Raw genomic sequence first — 17,659 nt, forward strand, 5'->3', positions numbered from 1 at the left:
CCTACGCTTCATTGTCGTGACAAGTGCTCGCTCCTTCGTGTGCAACGCTGACCGCACGCTATATACACAGACTACGTGAGACTCGATCTGCGTACACGCTTGAGCAGCCGCTCTGCATATGTGACTCCCCTCTGCGTCGCCAGTCTCGTGGTCTGGGCCTTAATGTTGTTGAGTTGCGCACCGGAAAGGCGACCTCAATAGGAAAAGGGGCGAGCACACAGGGACTATCTGACGCTTATGCCGCTCTGATGACCCCTTTGACAGTGAGGTGCCGAGCCACGGAAAGAGATGAAGAGGATGAAAAGAGGTGAAGACGACTGCCCGGTCATGCGAGATCTTGTGAGACCCCGCACGCCGATATCGGCCGTTCTCCCTGCAGCCCACACTGCGTCGCCACTGCCAGTTTCCGTCGTGAATGCTCGCTATGCGCCCAAGGACGACCCCAGCGAGGAGAGACACGTACGAGCCAAGGTTCAGCGACACTTTAAGCCCGGTCCAGGGGATCGCGGGCGGTGTGGTACTACAGAGAGATGGGAGGGGAAGTGAGGTAAACAAAGGGGGAAAAGGAGAAAGAGAAGTGGGGGGATGATGGAGAGAGAGGGGAAGGACAGCGTGGTTTTATACGTGCCCGTTTCTCAGTTCAACAGCTTTGGTTCAACAGCTTAGGATTGGCATCAACAAACAAATATGGGTCATGTGATGTGCGTGACTTACCCGTGACTCAGGCGCCTACTTGGCGCCACAAAAGGAAAGGTTCTGCACACCGCGTAACTTTTGTGTGTTGTCAGTGTTGAACTTTCAAAACCCTGCTCTGAATATAACTGTATACGGTCTACGGAACCACTTCAAAACTGCCTTGAAGTAAGTATCTTCCTGGTGTGACGTGTCTCACGCTCACGCGGCGCCTCCAGAACACGCGAATATTTAGGCTGAACATACCATTATACAGTTCGTAAACACGATACAGCGTACTAAAGTGAAGCCTCTTTCCTTTTGATTACATGATGGGCAATGACCACTCAAGTGCGCTTATTCCCATATACTTTGACGAGCGCGTTCTGCAGAGCCAGGGCCAGGACAAGACGGCCGTAAGTCGGGCAGCGCGCAGCATAGAAGTAAAGCGCCGCAGATGCGATACGATGGTCGTATCCTTGCTGCACAGCCTGCGCGTAGATGCTGTCCATGCGCCTGACCAATTCATAGAACAGGTTCCCATCGAGAGCTGCGTATGCGTTGAGCGCGAGTATCTGCAGAAAAGCTTGAAAACACTCACACAACCTGGTATCGGCGGTCAACAGGCCCAATTGCAGCAGGTTGAGGCGGTAAATCTGATCGATGAGCTCGAACTTATCCTCGTAAACGGCTCGGCCGAAGTCTTGCCAGAAGTGCGCCTCGTCGCCGTCCGTAAGCCAGGTTGATACCACAGCTGCGAGTTTCTGCGACAGCCACTTGGCTAGCTCGACTTTGAACGGTTCTTGCCACTTGTTGAGAGTCGCCGGTGAGCCGACATCGAGCGAATCAGCGTTGTTTGCGAGCTTCGGGGACTTCAGTCGGTCGTCAGCTGCGACGAAGAGCTACTCTCACCTTGCTGACATGATCGTCATCTAGAAGGTCACTTTCGGCGTCGTCGACATTGAAGATAGCTGTACCATCGGTCTTGGGGGCGACGGCAGGCGGGGTCGCCACAAAAAATAAATGAGTATTGTGATCATCGCTGCTCCCGTCCTTATTATCTTCGTCCTCTCCGTCCTTGTGTCTCCGCTTGGCGCACCACTCCTCGAACGCCCGGTGTATACTAAGGGCGGTCAGCGTAGATCTAACCGACAGAACAGAGAAGACAAACCTATCAGCGGCCTGCCCGAGCAGATCCTGCATATGCTCGAACAACACCGGGTTGGACCACAGAGGATGATACCAAACGCGCCACGGCGCGTACAGACCCTCCCTCACAATCCACTCAAACAGCCGATGGCGCCACATGAGCAGCCACACGATGTTCTCGTGCGTCGCGGGTGCATTGTGGTCCGGGTTGGGTGGCAGTTTGGGCACGTCCCGAGCGGCTTCCAGGATCTCCTTGAACAGCTCCCTCCGGACGTCGGCGTTGCCCGTCAGGCGGGTCAGCCGCGGGCCGAAGAAGGCGCTGATGTTGCCAGAGCGGAGCATGCCAGCACGGAGGACGCCCGCTTTGGCGAATCGGCCGATGCTGCTGGCGATCCTGCCGTACGTGAGAGTCGCGACGCCGACATCACCCAGAGCGGCCCCGGAAGCGGCATCGAAGAGGAATGGTTGAGGGTGGCCTTGTGTCCTGGTCAGTACAAGAAAAACTTGTCGAAGGGCTGGACGCACGCATGCCAGTCAAAATTTCCGCCAGAGCTCGCTGGTCTTCCGTCAGATCTTCGTCGTTGATCGTTGTCGAGCCTGTCATCATGTCAGCATATATACAACACTCACAGAGAGCAGAACTGACCGTCAAGATAATCGTCAAATTCGCGAACAAAGTCGCCGATCGTGAGCTCGTGGGATGGCACCGTCGAAGCCAAGGGAGGCATCGGACGAGATTGAGGCAAAAAATGAGATGTTCCGCCTGTAGAGGAGATCAGCTTGCGCATTGCCGCGGCGACGCATGCTCACCCTGGCACGAGAAATGCTCCAGCAGGCGCTGCAGGCTCGGAATGGGTGCACGCGTCGGCGTCTCGGCGCGAGGCAGCAGCTTGCTGGACAAGTTGCGTAAGAGAGAGACGAGCAGTCCGTACCAAGACTCGGCGAGGAGAGCGTTGTTGAAAATCTGTAGCAGATGAGCCAAGTGAATGACAGGATGATGGATTTACTGACCTCTTCGGTTGAGGCCCCGCTATCGAGAAGTTCGAGCATGGCTTTGGCGTCTTGCGAGACCTGAGTGATTCTGAGGTCGGAAGCTGACTCGGACACTAATAGCAAGGACCTGCACTCACCATGCTCCAAACTTTGACTAGATTGCCAACCTTAGTAGAAGCTGTGACGACCGACAAGATAGCATTGTGCGCGAGCGCCTCGACGGCACCAAGCGTGGCGCTCTGACGCAGCAACTCGGCCAAACGGAGCTGATGTACGACCAACTCGGCAGTAAGTGCTGCATCCAAAAGTAAGTATACCCGTTAGAACACCCATACGGCTCTGCCACTCACCCGATATACGAGCCAGATCCGCGACGACCTGCGCGCTCTTGATCGCGGCCCAAATGCCCCATCCGGCCAGGACCACCATTGCGACGGGCAGAGCAGCACTCAACGCGCCCACACAACCCGCCGAGCCAACCGCGGTAGCCGTCCCAGCGAGCGTCTTCCCGGCGGCGATGACCGCGAACTCGTACCCGGCCGCTCCCGCCATGGCCGGCGCCATCGCGCTCATCGTGAGCAGCGTCTTGCTGGTGTTTTCGAACGACGGCTTGTCGTCCTTGAGCTGACGTTGCATCCTGCGCTCGCGTGAGTGAGAAGGCAAAGGGCCAGTGGGATAGCAATAGGCCATTGAGATGGCAAAGGGCCAGCGGGCAGGAACAGTCCACGCACTTCTCCATCTCGCGCAGCACCCTATCAATCTCCGCCTGCACCTCGCGAAGCTTGAGACCGAGCTCGACGCCGACTTCGAGGGCGAACTTCTTGAGCAAGTCGGCGAAATCGAGGAGTTGGCGGCGGAGGGTGTCGAACTCGTCGTGCAGCTCGTCCGATTCGCGCTGGACGGTTTCCAGGAACTGGAGAGGAAAGATCAGTCACGATTGAGCTTCCCTGCACGCTCGTCATGGGGTTCCCAGCCAGCTCAGCATGGGCTTCCCTGCAAGCTCGGCATGGGCTTCCCTGCACCAGAAGAACGCACTGACCGTAACCAGGCTTTGCACAACCTCCTTTTTCTCCTCATTCGAATAACTCGCATCCCTCAAGATGGGCAGCACGACGTGGACATAGCCTATCATCTGCAATTAGCGCGACATCGAACAACGCAGCGATGAACCTCACGCTCGGCATAGGCGACCTCCCGCGCAGCGATCTGGCGCGTCCTCGTCAGGAGTTGCGAGTACCGCAGTTGCAGCGGCGCGAACAACGGCGCCAGCAGCAGGTGCGGCTTGCCGGGCACCGTCAAGTTCAGGGCGTCAATCGTTACAAGGACAGACGCGATGCGCGCGAAGTCGACCTGGCCGGTGAGCGCGACGTCGGTGAGCTGCTCGAGGTCTTCGAGGATGTCCGCGGTGTGCGTCTTGATCAGCCAGGACATGTAGAGCTGGTCGGGATGGGTGTGAGCGCGAGTTGTCAATGGGTTGGGTTCAGTTGTAAATCCGCGCTCTTACATTAGCGATCTCCTTGTCCGCGGGATCCGTGTTGCGGTCGCGAGGAGTGTCTGGCATGGCGAAAGCGATGTCGGCGGTTGAAAGAGCAGAGGTAAGTCACGGTGCCAATGAAGCCCGTCGACTATCGTTTAAAAGCCTCCCTCGCAGGAAAACTTGCTGTCACCATTGCTGTTCCTTTCGAGTGACCTGCTAAATATTGATAGATGAGCGCCGCCAGGTCCGTCAATGTTCAAGAGGCTACATTGAGTAGATGGAAAAGGAGGCTTACCTCGTCGGGATTTCCGAGGGCAACGACTGAACTGGTGATAAGTGATCAGCGGGCTAGGGCAAGCCCCGAGCGCTAGCGCGAAGGGCCCTCTCCCCTAGGCATAATGAAGCAAGATGAAGGGACAGTCTGTGGACAGGCAGTTGCCGAATACGTATCAAAGGCACGGTCACCGGACCTCACTCTAGTCGTCGAAGGCACGCTCGCTGAAAGTCCATCATGAATGTATCTTGTCGTGAGCGTTCAAAGGATCAGAATCAGGGTGGAAGAGGGTTTGTATTTCCCCTCAACATCTGGACGTGCAAGGGATGGCAGGTTCTCGGATCAGCGAGGGAGAATTGACGAGGTTCCAGAGGCAACTCGAACGCAAGCCAGAACGAAAAGCGCAAGGCTCGGCATAATGATTCTGGGGAGCAAAATGAAAGGGATGTGGGGTCGGGGGAGCAAGTGACTTCTGAAGACAATCGATGGCAGCGGCGCCCGTGGCTGAGGAAAAGGCTGGAAAAGGCGAACTCTGGAGGCAGTCGGGGTTTGCCGCCCCAATTACCACTTTTACATATACGGGCTTCAGTCCTGCGACGAGAGCACGCGGACAGCGAGGGAACGCAAGGGAAATCAGAGACCGCAGGGGAATACTTTTTTCTCGAAGTGCGCCGCAACGCCGCCATCGCCTGCAGGCGCGAGGTACGTCGACATGCGGCAGGCCGTACGCATGCTCGCGCCAAAAGGGCCAGCTTGGTAGTGCGAGGCGACCGTCTATCACGCTGCATAGACTGGCAATCAACTGCCAGCTGCAATAGACTCCCTGGTCAGCTGGCCAGATGGGAGGCGCTTGGGAGCAGTGGCACTGCCGGAAGGGGCGGCGCGCAAGGGGCAGTCGTATCGGCCGAACACGTGGGTCGCACTTCATTTGGCGCGGCGCGGGTAGGTTACGTAAAGGAAGGCGGCTTGCCATGATACAAAGCTTCACGTCGGAGCAGGAGGCGAGCTGGCTCCCTCTCGCCCTCGCCTGCGCCTCTCCGATGGATTGCGCTGCGGTCTCTACTGGGTAGGTAACAGACATCAACACCTCAACATCGATTGTCTAACTCGCCAACAGCCAGCTCGAAGCGACTCTCAAGCGCGTATCCAAACAAGCCGTGCAGTATGAGCTCCAGATGCGTGAGCTGGAGGTGCGTACCAATCCGCACTATCACATTCTGTATCTCACTGTCGCTGCAGGAGAAGCTCGCCCTCAGTCTTTCCAATTTTCGTGCGATCGACGGCACGCTGCAAGATGCATTCTCCAGATTACGGGTGCGTGTGCCTTTCTCCCTGGAAGTAGCGGCCTCTGATGGCCTCCTCAGCGCGCCTCCCGCCAAGCCGACCGCGCACTCGTCCAACAAACACCCCAGATCAAGGAATCCCTCCAGACCTCCATCGAAGAGCTCGAGCAGCTCGAGGAGACGCTCCCCACCGTCCGCACGCAGGTCGCCGACATCCAGAGCGCCTATGACTCCGGGCGGAAGAAGGTGCGCAGCCGCCCACCGTGATGTCATGCGCCCCTATCCTGACCCCGCCCCCAAGGCACAGGCCTTGGTCGCCGACCTCACCTGGCTGAACACCGGCTTCTTCCAGCGGTGGCGCGCGACGATCTTCTCGTCCGCGAGCCCGGTGTCGTGGCGGTGGAAGGCCGCGCTGCGCCTCTCGCTCTTCGTCTCACTGCTCTTCTGGGGATGGCTCTTCTGGTACTTGCTCAAGGGCACGTATCGGACGTATCTGCATCGGCTGCCTTGGGGCGAGTTGCTTCGGGCTCCCTGACGAGGAACCTCGCGGAAGATTCGCCCGCATCCTCCTCGCCTCCGTGGCTGGACCGTTAGCCGGCCCTTCGCACGCACCGCACCGACTACGGTCAGCTTCTCGCCGCCGTGCTTACGCGTTCGGCCCCGGCTGAATCCCCCCAAATACGCGAAGCAGCCCTGGATTCATGCGCTACCTGCGCTTCCGATGTGTTTAATCCGCGCGCTTCCAACGTGTCTAATCCGCGCGCTTCCTGTGTGTATAGTCCGCGCCATCCTCTCCGCCCCGAGTTCACCGCCACACCCATTTGCATGTACATAGCCGTCCCCGACCTCGCTGGATCAGTCCTGCTCTCGTTGTCATACCTTCTCACCCTTCGATATCCACCTCGTCCTTGAGGCTCCCCTCGCGCTCGCATGCACGTCGACATCCTCTCCTACACGTCGATATCCCCCTCACAGCTCCCGGATCCTTCATCGGTTTTGCATAGACTTCATCCCCTCTCTCTTCCTTGAACCGTTTCCTTATCTTCCCTCTCCTCCATCTCTCTACCCGCTCTGCCATCACTGCTTTCGCTGGACCATACACTTATTCGCGCCGTGCTTGTTCCACGCGCCATGCTCGCTTGCACTTGTTCGACGCGCCATGCCTGTAAACTTATCATCTATATACATCGCCCGTGCTGTGTAACATAGTCCCGCGCCGTAATAGAGCTCAGCTGCCTATGTGGATATGCAACTTCGTGCCGTGCATTGACGTTGCCGGTAGTGTGGCGATAGTGTCTGCCATGCAACTGACGAGGCGCGTTCGGTTGCTCGCGATGGAAGGCCCGAAGAAAAGGCGTTGTTCGCGATGATCTGAGGATTTGATCAGGCCCCGTCTTCGTCCTGTGGAAGCCTGACCAACTTCGCAAATTGAGACGGAAGCCGGACAGCCTGCAGAAGCTGCACGAAGACACGACGGTCTTGCGGCAATGAACCGAGCCATGCATCCGGTAGGTTTGCATAAGTAGAAGCTATACGCGAAGGCAAACAATGTCAAAAAGAAGCACTACCGCGTCTTCAGGCTTGCTTCCGAGTCACTGGCGGTCCCAAGGATGAAGTCTTCTAACATCGGTCGAGCAGGGCACGTGATATGGCCTCAAATGATTTCCCCTTTCGGACATCAATGACTTCCTCTTCCTGCACTCATTTGCGACGTCTACGGTCATCTGCCTGACTTCGTGATGTCTTTATTCCCGACCAAAGCTTCCATGCATTGACCTCCCTTGTGTGCCTTTTGCAAAGGTCTGCGACTTCCCTTTGCGATTCAATTGGTGGGCTGTTCTCAATCGAACACCCGCGCCCTTTTGCAGCTGCTGTTGCTTCAGCTTCTTTGCTCTTCGATACGGCTTAGTTTCCACGGTAATTGAGGGAATTATATGTAACTCCTTGAGCCTCAATAACAACGCTGGCATTGTGGCGCAACTTGCTAGCCATATAAAACAGAGATGCGGGCAGCGAGAGTGAGCAAGCAGTTTCCCCTCCTCCGTCTCTTACTACCATGTGGATCTTTCAAAACCCATTCAAGCAAAGTATCAAGAAACTCAGAAAAAAGTATATCAAACATGCTCGAGACCTCATAAACGATCGCTTCAGGCGCTTGCTCGCCCATCTGCATCTGTCCCTGTACGCCGCGCGGCTTCGTCACGAGCATGGCCTCTACGGGTTCTGGAATACTGTGATCACGATGATTGTCGAGACGAGAACGGACCGGCTTGCATTTGTTCTTCCTCAATCCAAGTTCCATCTGCTTCCCAAGGAAGTTCGGTTACAAATGGATCAAGCCGCTGTGAAAGAGGATCTCAAGAAATTCTGGAAGGCAGCTCTTGCGTGGCGAGACAAGCAGGCTCAAGTCAGTGTGCACAGTTGTATGAATGGCGATTGCCTAACTGTAAGCAGCAGGACACGCATACTTCCGCCACCTCCGAGATAGCAACAATCACAGAAATCATTGTACGTGGCCGCTGCAGAAAGTATAGTCTTACTCATCCAACTTCTCTATAGGATATGATTGACGAGCAGGATTTCATGTTGGACTTGGACAAGGAACAGCTTTTCGACCAATCTATCCGACACACAAGCAGCTTACCGGTGGCCATCTCCGATTTTGCGGTGGTGTCTTTGGAATTCGAAGCGCCTCCCGCAGATGCCGTACAGATTCGAGATGCATGTGCAAAGGCTCGCGCAAAATACAAGAGGTCTGCAAGTGATCCCAGTCGTCATCGTCCAATTGGATTGCCCGAGGAGTTTCCTAAGCGATACCAAGTCTATGATGCAGCGGCAGAGGACTCGTTAGAGGGTTCCGGAGGGGACCACTCAAACGACGAAAACTACCTGCCGGAATCCGGCTCTGATTCGTCCCGGACGCGAAGTTGGCGTGCTCCCTCAAATTCCATCACTTCGGATAACGCCCCCAGTCTTGATATCTTGCGCGGCGGCTTGAGCAGCGGTATCGTGCAGAGCTTCGCCAACGCTAAAGCAGATGTCTTGCCCCCTATGTCGCCCAGAGAGGATCACTCTGGCAGTGTGAGCGGATCGAATGACCCTCACGACAATCCTTCTCCTGCTTCTCCTGCTTCAGCAGAGCCCATCATGTCTAGTCCTATATCCAGCCAAAGCGACGCGGGTGTACACTTTGCCTCATACTCGGAGGAAACTGACATTTCAGGATCCGGTGGCGATCACTCCTCAGATTTGGACTGGCACTCGGGTCAACCGGGAGATTCGAACTCAGATACGGTTGACGAAAGCAGTGCCAGCAACAATCTGGCTGATCAAAGCATGCAGAGCGATGCTGGACAGGAGCCCATACCACCAAGTCGCTCGAGCAATGACTCCGAAGACGCCAACAGGGTGCGACCTGAACCGGAGAATAGCCAAGATGAAGGGGCAGAACATGCAACAGATCCGTCGGATAAGGGCGAGGAACAATCGGGAGACGCCAACAGTATGCGACTTGAACCCGAGCATAACCAAGATGAAGGGACAAAGCACGCAACAGATCCGTCGGACAAGGGCGAGGAAAACACGGAAGACGCCAACAGAATGCGAATTGAACCGGAGAATAACCAGGATGAAGGGGCAATTCATGCAACAGATCCGTCGGACAAGGGCGAGGAGAACTTGGATCTTGACTGGATTGGTGAGAGCATACGACAGGCGGGCTGGAGTGGAGAGGAAGGAGACCAGGTTTGCAACCTCAAGCAGACGTTCAGACAGCCCGAGATAAAGCCAGAGATGCGAACTACGATCATGATGGTGTGGGAGGCGAAGCGCTTTCCTTCGCGTGACCTATCTCCCGCACAATTCCATTGCGTCTTCTATCAGTTATTGTACCTAGCCATGCGTGGCTTGATCCTTCAGGTATGGACTTTACCAACTTTCAGAATGAGATGGTTAACTCGATCTGTAGATCTTGTACGTGTTGATGAGCGAGGAGTACCGCCACCAGGATACCGTCGTGGGCGTTGTTATGGTCGGCGACTACTGGACGTGGAGCCAGTTCAGGCGTGCGGAAATTGTCAATGGCACGCCCTTGAAAGACTGGCGCGAATACACCTCTGACAACATTCCCATCAAGCATGATTCGTGGCCTGACGCAGTACAATGGGGCTCTGAGAAATCGGATGCACAGTTGGACAAGATGATGGCGGCGGTGAATCAGAAGTTCCCTGCGGCTACTCCACTGGCAGTCGGCAGATCCCGACGCAATTCAATTTGACCGTGATGAACATGGTCGAATGTGCGCCGAGACCTGCATGCTAGGTGTATATAGCATAAGACTTGATCTTAAGGACACATGTACTCTAGTCAAACTGTACCTTCCATCTCGGTAATGCATGTTGCCGTCACGTACCCAACCATGCGTATATCTTGCCAGTGTTGAATGGCCGCCATAAGGGCCTGAAAAGTACCACTTAGCCGCCAAGTACCAAATCTTGAGCATAAAGAATTACTGACCCCTACACGTTTGTCCGCGACGCGGTTCATTCTGGAGTGCTTATGCAGTCCACTGATTCGGATACCAAACAGTTGATCGAGCCAGGTGTACACAGGTCTCGTACGGGTAAAGCTACTGGGATCGAGTCTTGATCCTAGCGTTTGCATACGTTTGAACTGTCAGTACCTTGCAGTGTCCGAGTCACGAAAAACGAGACCGTTGTCGCCCGCCAGCCCGCGGCCTTCGCCGACTGCAGGCACTTCGCGAGCGTCTCGAGCGCGATGTACTCGTATTTGGCGTCGCCCGAGGTCGCGGGCTTTACGATGACGAGCTTGTCAGCGTCGACGTTGTTGGTGATGATCTCGAACAGGGCGGACTCGGGCCAGGTGGAGGAAGAGGTGTTTGGAAGGGAATAGCATGAGGTATATTCTGTGCTGCCCTCTGAGTGGCACGTTGAAGGCAGGAAATTGATAGACGAGGGAAGACGGACAAAGAAGTGGTGTTGGAGGCGCAGAAGAACGAGGAGATGGGGAAGAGAAGGGCAGGGGGAGAGAAGAGGGGAGGAGAAGAGAGAGAAGGGAGCGCACGGTTGTAGAACTGGATATTATTCCAGCCGATGAGGTCGCCGACCTTCTCGTTAACGGCGAGATAGCCCCCACCGCCCCCTTAGAAGGGCTGGATATGGGTGTGACGGCTGTGACAGGTGAGTCTAAGTGATTTGAAAGTCGCCGAGAGAAGACTCACGCGCATGGGGGACGATGCAATCGCCGGCAGGCAAGTCCGAGCGCAGCTGCACTGTGAAGTCGATCAGCTAGTTCTCGCCGGAGCCCTCACCCTTGTCGAAGACACGGAGGTCCTGTAGCAGCGCCGAAGACGGCGACGATCAGCTTAATGCCGGCGTTGACGCACTCAGACTTGATGGTGGTGCGCTCGTCGGCGGTGAGGGAGTTCCATCCATAGGCCTGAGAGAAAAGACGGTAAGGAAACACAAGGAAGGAAGTCGCTGTCCGAAAAAGAGACGCACTTGATCCCATGCGCCCGCGAGGAGGAAAGACATTGCGCTGAGAGGATGATGGTAGCGCCTAGGCACCCGGGGTGTGTTTCCCCATATATTGACTAGTCGTCGAAGCCCTACACATGTTTGAGCGAGTAGTAACGATGAAAGACCGGAGTTCTTACCTTGTCCCCGCCCACGGCTGGGGAGCCAGCCGAGGGGGTCGCCGTCGTGCCCCTATACACGACAAAGCGAGGGGCTGCAGAGGCTGCACGGCCCAGGATATCGCGCGCACGCCGACTGAGACCGTCAAATGCCCCGCGTTGCCTAGATCTTGCTGTACCCGTTGATATATGGAGGGCGCATCTGCCAAGTGTCCGCCAACTTAAGTACATTGAATTATTGCTCATAAGCCTGACGTCTCGCTGTAGTATACCTCGCAGTCCATGTACGCAATCTTGCACAACGAAAGTAACGTGGTATCCCTATATGCTCATAAGCTTAGTATACGCCGGGAATGACTTTGTACTGGACGCGGTCCTCGTAGTCTTTCCATTGCTGGCCGTATTCTGTAGACATGCATTAGAATAGGTGCTAGGAGCGCAGCACCGGGACTCACTAGCAGCCATATGCGCGGCCAAGTGCGGGATGGCGCTCGCGAACTGGAAGACCTGGAAGCACAGGGTGACGAGAGCAGCGGGGACAGAGCCGGTCGCGAGGGATGCACCAGTGCGCCAGAGCGTGTAGCCGAGGTAGTTGGGGTGACGACTGTAGGGAGTCTTAGTAAGAATTCGATGCGCATATATGCGATTCTACGAACACAATGCCAAAGAGGCCCGTGTCGTCGACCTTGCCCTTGTTCCTGGGATCCTTCTTGAAGGCTTTGCGCGTCTCTTCCGAGTACATCTCGATCGTGATGCCAGACGCGAACAGAGCCAGACCAACCCATCTGCGCTTTTTCGTCAAGAGGCCTCTTCAGAAGATGAAACTCGCTATACGCACTGCTGCCAACCGAGCGAGGCGGCCCATCCACCGAAGGAGTCCGCATACGTCACGTTCGTCACCACCTGCGCGAGGTGCGACGTCGTGTACGCCGCGACGAGCGTGTTCGCCGTGTTCATGAACGTGTTGTAGAGCGACACGATCGCGCCGCCCGACGGGCCGAAGTACATCGTGTTCGTGCGCGTCACCCAGTACGCGTGCCGCAGCGAGCCGACCGTGTACATGCCCAGCAGCAGCGTCGGGATGGGGCCCAGCCCGCCGATGCCCGGCCCCGTCGTCAGCGCGGCATTCCCAATCTCGATGGGCTGCATGAGGCCGACTTTAACGAGGGCGGAGAGCGCGTAGCCTTTCTTGAAGAGCGCGTATTGGAGGGGGATGTCCGCGGCGCGGCCGACGAGCATGGAGACGATGCCGCCGACGGAGGTCTCGTAGCGGCCGCGGACCATCGGCGGCTTCCAGAGACCCTTGTTCGGAGGGGAAGACTTCTCGGTCATGATCAACGTCGACGAGGTGGTCGTGGTAGGAGGGAAGGAGGATCGTCAGACGAGAGCCGCGTGTGGCTCGGAGACATCGAGAACTCGTCATGACATCACCATCATCACCCTACGGTCCGGGCAATTCAACCGGACCCACACCGCCAAACAGAAGAAAGCACATAAATTCACAATCTCCTTTTATCCGTGGTTACAAACATATCGGAATGCTACATAATTCCCTTGGCAGCCAGGTCTTCGGCCTCCTTCTCCCAAAAGGTGATCCAGTACTTCACATCCGGCGTGCAGTATTCACAACCATGCAGCATATCAAGGCGGGGTTCGACAAGGGTGCGCAGCTTTCCTCCATAGATCGCACCCTTGCCCCACAGTAAGAGATCACCTAGCACCGCAGCCCAGAAACCTCCCCAATATTCGCAGTGTGCAGATCCACCCCGATGGATACGCCAAGAGTTCTTCTTCGATGCGTTGCGCGTCAACTCTTCCCAGCGGGCGCAATAGAGGAGCTATCGAGGAGAGTCATCAGCAGATAACACCCGAAGATGCATAGGAGGCTCACCCATTTCATGAGCGCATAGTCGTTTTCTTTGTAGTGATCCATCATCTCGTCGGTCGAGTGCGCAAGCGTGTGGGGTGCGGCGGCATTCGCGAGTTCTCTATACCCATGCTTGAGGGAAAACCTGAGAATACTGATCGGCTGCGAGGCCACCTTCGACCTTCACACCGATATTGATTAGCCCCTTGGCTCCGCGCATATAGAAATTGTCACGTACTCCAACACGATAGCGCAGACCTGTGTGGCTGAGTGCACGCCATATTTTTCCGCCGCTTCGGCGAGCGCTAGGACCTCAGTGCAGGGTACATTGCGGATTTTTGGCTGCGGGGCCAGATGCATGAAGGCGAGGAGCGTCTTGAGGGTCGCTTTGTTCTCCGTGAGAGCCACTGGTTCGCTTGCGACGACGGTGCCGTCTACGCAAGGGAATGCCTCCCCATACGTGGCCAGGTTGCACGCATGTGCGCCCAGGAATTTTCCGTCTGAAGACTTGAGGATCACGTCCACGGGGAGCGTACAGTCTACCGTGACGGTCAGTGGCGTGGAGGCTCAACAAGACACATTCAGCCGACCTTTCACACTGCACTCAGGAGCTGGCGCTTGGCTACAGGTAGATGAGGAAGACATCGGAGGAGCGAGACTGCGGGCGATGAGCGTCAAGAGCAAGAGGAGGTGGACTCACAGCGGCGGACATGCAGTCTCCATGAGGATCGTACGCTGGCGGTCATGGTATCTGCTTCTCAGCTCAGAACTCCCGAAGAATCGCATCGTGGGCAGCCAGAAGCAAGGATTGCCCGACAAGGAATCGCATAGACCAGCTACGTACGACGTGTTCACATGATGCCCTCTTCCACCAACTTCTGCGCCTCCTTCTCATAGGTATTAACCCAGAACCGCACGTCGGGGCAGCAGTAATCGCAGTCGTCCAGCTGGTACAGGTGACTGTCGACGATGCTCTGGAGCTGCCCACCGTATATCGCGTTCTTCCCGTGCGATATCAGGTCACCGAGGACAGGGATCCAGAAGTCCTGCCAGTCGTCGCAATGCAGCTTGCCGCCGCGATGTACGCGCCAGTGGGTCGGCTTTGCCGCTCTGCGCGTAAGGTCTTCCCAGCGGGAGCAGTAAAGGAGCTGAGGTGTTCGGTGAGCGAAGGGCACGCATGAGGAACGCATTACTTACCCATTTCATCAGCGCGTAGTCGTCGTCCTTGTACATGACCTTCATCTCCGCAACGGAGAACTCCAGCGTATACGGCGCGACAGTATTTGCGAGTTCCTTGTAGCCGTGTCGCAATGCGAACCTCAGAACATCCGAGGGGCACTGCTTCCCCTTCGACCTAAGCAGAAGAGATGAGCGTTCTCACCCCTCCGACCAGTGGAGAGCAGTCCGACGTACTCGAGCACTATGGCACAAACCTGCGTTGCCGAGTGCACGCCGTACTTCTCCGCAGCTTCGGCAATCTCCAGGACAGACTTGCACGACAGGTTACGGATCCTGGGTTGGGGAACAAGGTGCATAAACGCCAAAAGAGTTTTCAGCGTCTTCGCAGGCTCGGTGAGCAAGGCGGCTTCAGGATCGGCGACACCGTTAGGCGCTGCCGGAAATCCTTCGCCGTACATTTCCAGGTTCCGGCTATGCGCGCCCAGGAGCTCGCCGTCTGAAGACTTGAAGACGACGTCTATTGGGAGTGTGCAGCCTGTAGATGCAAAGTTCAGTACGCGCTAGAAAGGGAAGTAGGAATACCTACCGTCGACGCTGCAGTACACCTCCGATGAGGTGCTACCGTTCGTCATAGCTAGACTGCTCTTCCGTGAAAGTTAGGATCAGGAACGAGCGGATATCGACGAGCAGGCACCCTACATGAGGCTGCATTGGCAATTACCGAAGGCTCACGGATCAGAACAGGTAAATGAAGTATAGATGCACGCCTTTATACATAAACGAAACACGAAGCAGCGAAGCAAGTGAACACCCATGCGAACGATATAGATACACCCAACGCAAACACCTACGCTGACTCCTCCGCGAGCTGGTCGACCTCGTTATCGTCCTCGCCCTCCGCATCCGCATCGCCCCCTTCGAAGTATGTCCGTAGCATGGCGAACGCCTCCTCCTTCGCCCTCGCCAGCTGCAATCCGCGATCCGGCTGGAACTGGTCCGTCTCGATGTTCCCCGCAGGCATCAGCCCCTCCAGCGACACCACCGGGTTCTCCGCCGTCAGCTCCTGCGGCGTCGCCATGACATGGTCCAGCAGTGGGTGCTTCAGCATCCGCGCGTAGTACCGCCCCGCGAGCAGAGGCAGCGGCACCGACGCGACGAACCCGGGCTCCGTGATCCTGCGCCATCGGAAGCCGGTGGGCTCCTTGGGCAGGGGTGCATCCGGCACGTCGTCCCACACCCCAGGCCCGACGTCCTCGTCGGCGAGCTCGTAGAGCACGCCCGCGGCGCAGCACTCGGTCGCGGTGGGCGGCCCGATGCGCGCGATGCGGAGGAATGTTGCGCGGGTGAGGACGCCGAGGGGTCCGGGGGCGGTGTCGGGTGTGAGGCCCAGTTTGGCGAGGTAGTCGAGCCCGGCCTTGCCCAAGGGAGAGGGCGGGAGGACATGGTCGACGCCTTGGGGCGCGAGGCCGCTGCGAGGGAGGCGAAGACGTACCAGGTCGCCGGCCCATATGCGCTCGGGGCCCCACCATATACCCTGACAGCGGGTCATAGCTGAGAGTAAATGGGCTGAGTTGACAGGTGGCTGCGTAGGCGCGGGTGACGGTGAGGGGTTGGGTAGACCCAGCGGTGGGCTCGGCGTATGGAGTGGAGGCGGCGTCGGAATCGTAACCATATCTGGGGCCCAAAAATCTGCAAGCTGCGCTCCGACCTGTATGGCATGTACACAGGCCGATACTGCAAGCTTGTAATTCTCGCACGGCGCGAACGGCTGGAAGTTCTCCAATTCGCTATGTGGGAAGTCGAGGTCTGCTGGTGTCTGCTCCAAGGCCCAATCGACGAGAGCAGACGGCGAGAAAGCGAGGTAAGGTAACAGCCGATTCCCAGGGAATATTTCGCGTGCATGGTCGACGACGATGCAGCGGACCTGGTATCCTAGCGTGTCGCTACAGGGTATCTCGGCCGCGGTGCTCGTGACGACACAGGGCCAGAAGTTGATAGGTGGACCCTCCCCAGAGAGTGGCGGATCCAATTGAGCCCATACGACCTCACCCAATCTGTACCAGCGGCACATCTTGGTGGGGTCCGGCACGAGAGCTTCATTCAGCTCGATCGCTCGTTGTGTGTGTATGAGGTCGCTCGAGATAGGAGCAGGCTCTTCGCATAGTAGAGCTATCTGCGGTGGCGGAGGTTCTGTAGTGGGCTGTGATGGCAACGCGGGCGCTGGAGGCGGCGACGGCGGCGACTCTACAGGCGATGGCTGCAGAGGCATCGGAGGCGGCGGTGGTGGCATCGACGTGCGCACTTTGCTCGTCGACGGTCTGGCAGAGGTTTTGGAAGGCGACCTTTTCGTGCTGGGTCCAGCAGACGGAGCCTTCGACGGTGATGCCCTTGTCTTTATTCCATTAGCGGCAAGATCCCGAGAGACCTCTGTTTGCGGGCGTCCTGAGCAATTCTTGCACTTGCAAGAGTTGACAGCGCCGTCAATGAGCCATGCGGCATGCTCGATGAATTCTTTCGTGGACCGAAAGCGCATCCTGCTTCCTGTCATAGTATTTAGGGCTGTCAGGCGCAAACGAGACAAAAACAAAACACTGACCAATCAAATAATGGTCACGGCGAGGGCTCTCCGCTTTGCCCTTTTCGTGGCAGTAGAATGCATACTCGTTAGGCCAGCCTCGGAGAACATAGTTCTGGCCCGCTACGAAGTGTCAGAGCAAGGGGGAGCCGAATTGCGCCCCAAAGACATACGAGGTAATTGTAATACTGCAGCAGCGCCTGTACCAACCTCGACGCGCCAGCGTATTGCTTCTGGCTCGTCGGGCCCAATGTAGCGGTACCAGTTGATTTGGTTCAAGTGATCTACCGTTCTGTGTTGGTGGTTTTGGGAAGGCCAGCGCCGCGAGTCTCCATCGCTGCTCTTGAAGTCCAGATACACTGGATTGGGGGGTATGGTAGTGAATTTTGCTGACTTTCTGCCCTTGCCGGACTTTGCGTGCGACATGGCTAGTGGGAGGCGGCGAAGGTCAGCCGTACGTCTCGGGGTCGCGGCGCCTGATGGAGGATGAGAAGGGACACATGTACCGTGGGAAAAAGACTATTATCGCGCCGAAAG

The 17,659-nt window shown here is 56.8% G+C and overlaps 6 protein-coding genes across 6 annotated transcripts; 2 read left to right on the forward strand and 4 right to left on the reverse strand.

Annotated features, from left to right (window-relative positions):
- Nucleotides 1-905: 905 nt before the first annotated feature.
- Nucleotides 906-4,508, reverse strand: SCHCODRAFT_02573024 (uncharacterized protein). The gene is made up of 14 exons (XM_050343857.1): nt 4,319-4,508; nt 3,990-4,251; nt 3,854-3,939; nt 3,546-3,727; nt 3,165-3,451; nt 2,952-3,109; nt 2,833-2,892; nt 2,632-2,785; nt 2,468-2,584; nt 2,347-2,418; nt 1,844-2,297; nt 1,585-1,795; nt 1,274-1,535; nt 906-1,222 (listed from the first exon to the last, which is right to left on the reverse strand). The coding sequence occupies exons 1-14, from the start codon at nt 4,373-4,375 to the stop codon at nt 1,020-1,022; spliced, it is 2,565 nt and encodes an 854-aa protein (XP_050201211.1). The 5' UTR covers nt 4,376-4,508; the 3' UTR covers nt 906-1,019.
- Nucleotides 4,509-5,536: 1,028 nt separating this feature from the next.
- SCHCODRAFT_02494486 (uncharacterized protein) lies at nt 5,537-6,383 on the forward strand (the record flags this gene model as incomplete). The annotated part of the gene is made up of 5 exons (XM_003032802.1): nt 5,537-5,631; nt 5,683-5,755; nt 5,805-5,879; nt 5,930-6,094; nt 6,150-6,383. 5 exons carry the CDS (start codon nt 5,537-5,539, stop codon nt 6,381-6,383), a joined length of 642 nt encoding a protein of 213 aa, XP_003032848.1.
- A 1,521-nt stretch (nt 6,384-7,904) lies between these two features.
- Nucleotides 7,905-10,124, forward strand: SCHCODRAFT_02686817 (uncharacterized protein; the record flags this gene model as incomplete). The annotated part of the gene is made up of 3 exons (XM_050346793.1): nt 7,905-8,294; nt 8,408-9,766; nt 9,816-10,124. 3 exons carry the CDS (start codon nt 7,905-7,907, stop codon nt 10,122-10,124), a joined length of 2,058 nt encoding a protein of 685 aa, XP_050201212.1.
- Nucleotides 10,125-10,497: 373 nt separating this feature from the next.
- SCHCODRAFT_02665777 (uncharacterized protein) lies at nt 10,498-11,400 on the reverse strand (the record flags this gene model as incomplete). Its single annotated transcript, XM_003033366.2, has 5 exons — nt 10,498-10,777; nt 10,834-11,008; nt 11,088-11,138; nt 11,191-11,305; nt 11,368-11,400. The coding sequence occupies 5 exons, from the start codon at nt 11,398-11,400 to the stop codon at nt 10,498-10,500; spliced, it is 654 nt and encodes a 217-aa protein (XP_003033412.1).
- A 438-nt stretch (nt 11,401-11,838) lies between these two features.
- SCHCODRAFT_02494295 (uncharacterized protein) lies at nt 11,839-12,740 on the reverse strand (the record flags this gene model as incomplete). The annotated part of the gene is made up of 4 exons (XM_003033367.2): nt 11,839-11,906; nt 11,957-12,105; nt 12,158-12,286; nt 12,340-12,740. 4 exons carry the CDS (start codon nt 12,738-12,740, stop codon nt 11,839-11,841), a joined length of 747 nt encoding a protein of 248 aa, XP_003033413.1.
- Nucleotides 12,741-13,042: 302 nt separating this feature from the next.
- On the reverse strand, nt 13,043-17,548 carry SCHCODRAFT_02665779 (uncharacterized protein; the record flags this gene model as incomplete). Its single annotated transcript, XM_003033368.2, has 12 exons — nt 13,043-13,339; nt 13,393-13,549; nt 13,607-13,907; nt 13,959-14,026; nt 14,069-14,119; nt 14,224-14,516; nt 14,566-14,722; nt 14,782-15,082; nt 15,134-15,186; nt 15,399-17,088; nt 17,144-17,245; nt 17,296-17,548. The coding sequence occupies 12 exons, from the start codon at nt 17,546-17,548 to the stop codon at nt 13,043-13,045; spliced, it is 3,723 nt and encodes a 1,240-aa protein (XP_003033414.1).
- Nucleotides 17,549-17,659: the final 111 nt, after the last annotated feature.

Source organism: Schizophyllum commune, assembly GCF_000143185.2.
Source record: "Schizophyllum commune H4-8 unplaced genomic scaffold SCHCOscaffold_4, whole genome shotgun sequence".
NCBI classification, from domain to species: Eukaryota; Fungi; Basidiomycota; class Agaricomycetes; order Agaricales; family Schizophyllaceae; genus Schizophyllum; species Schizophyllum commune.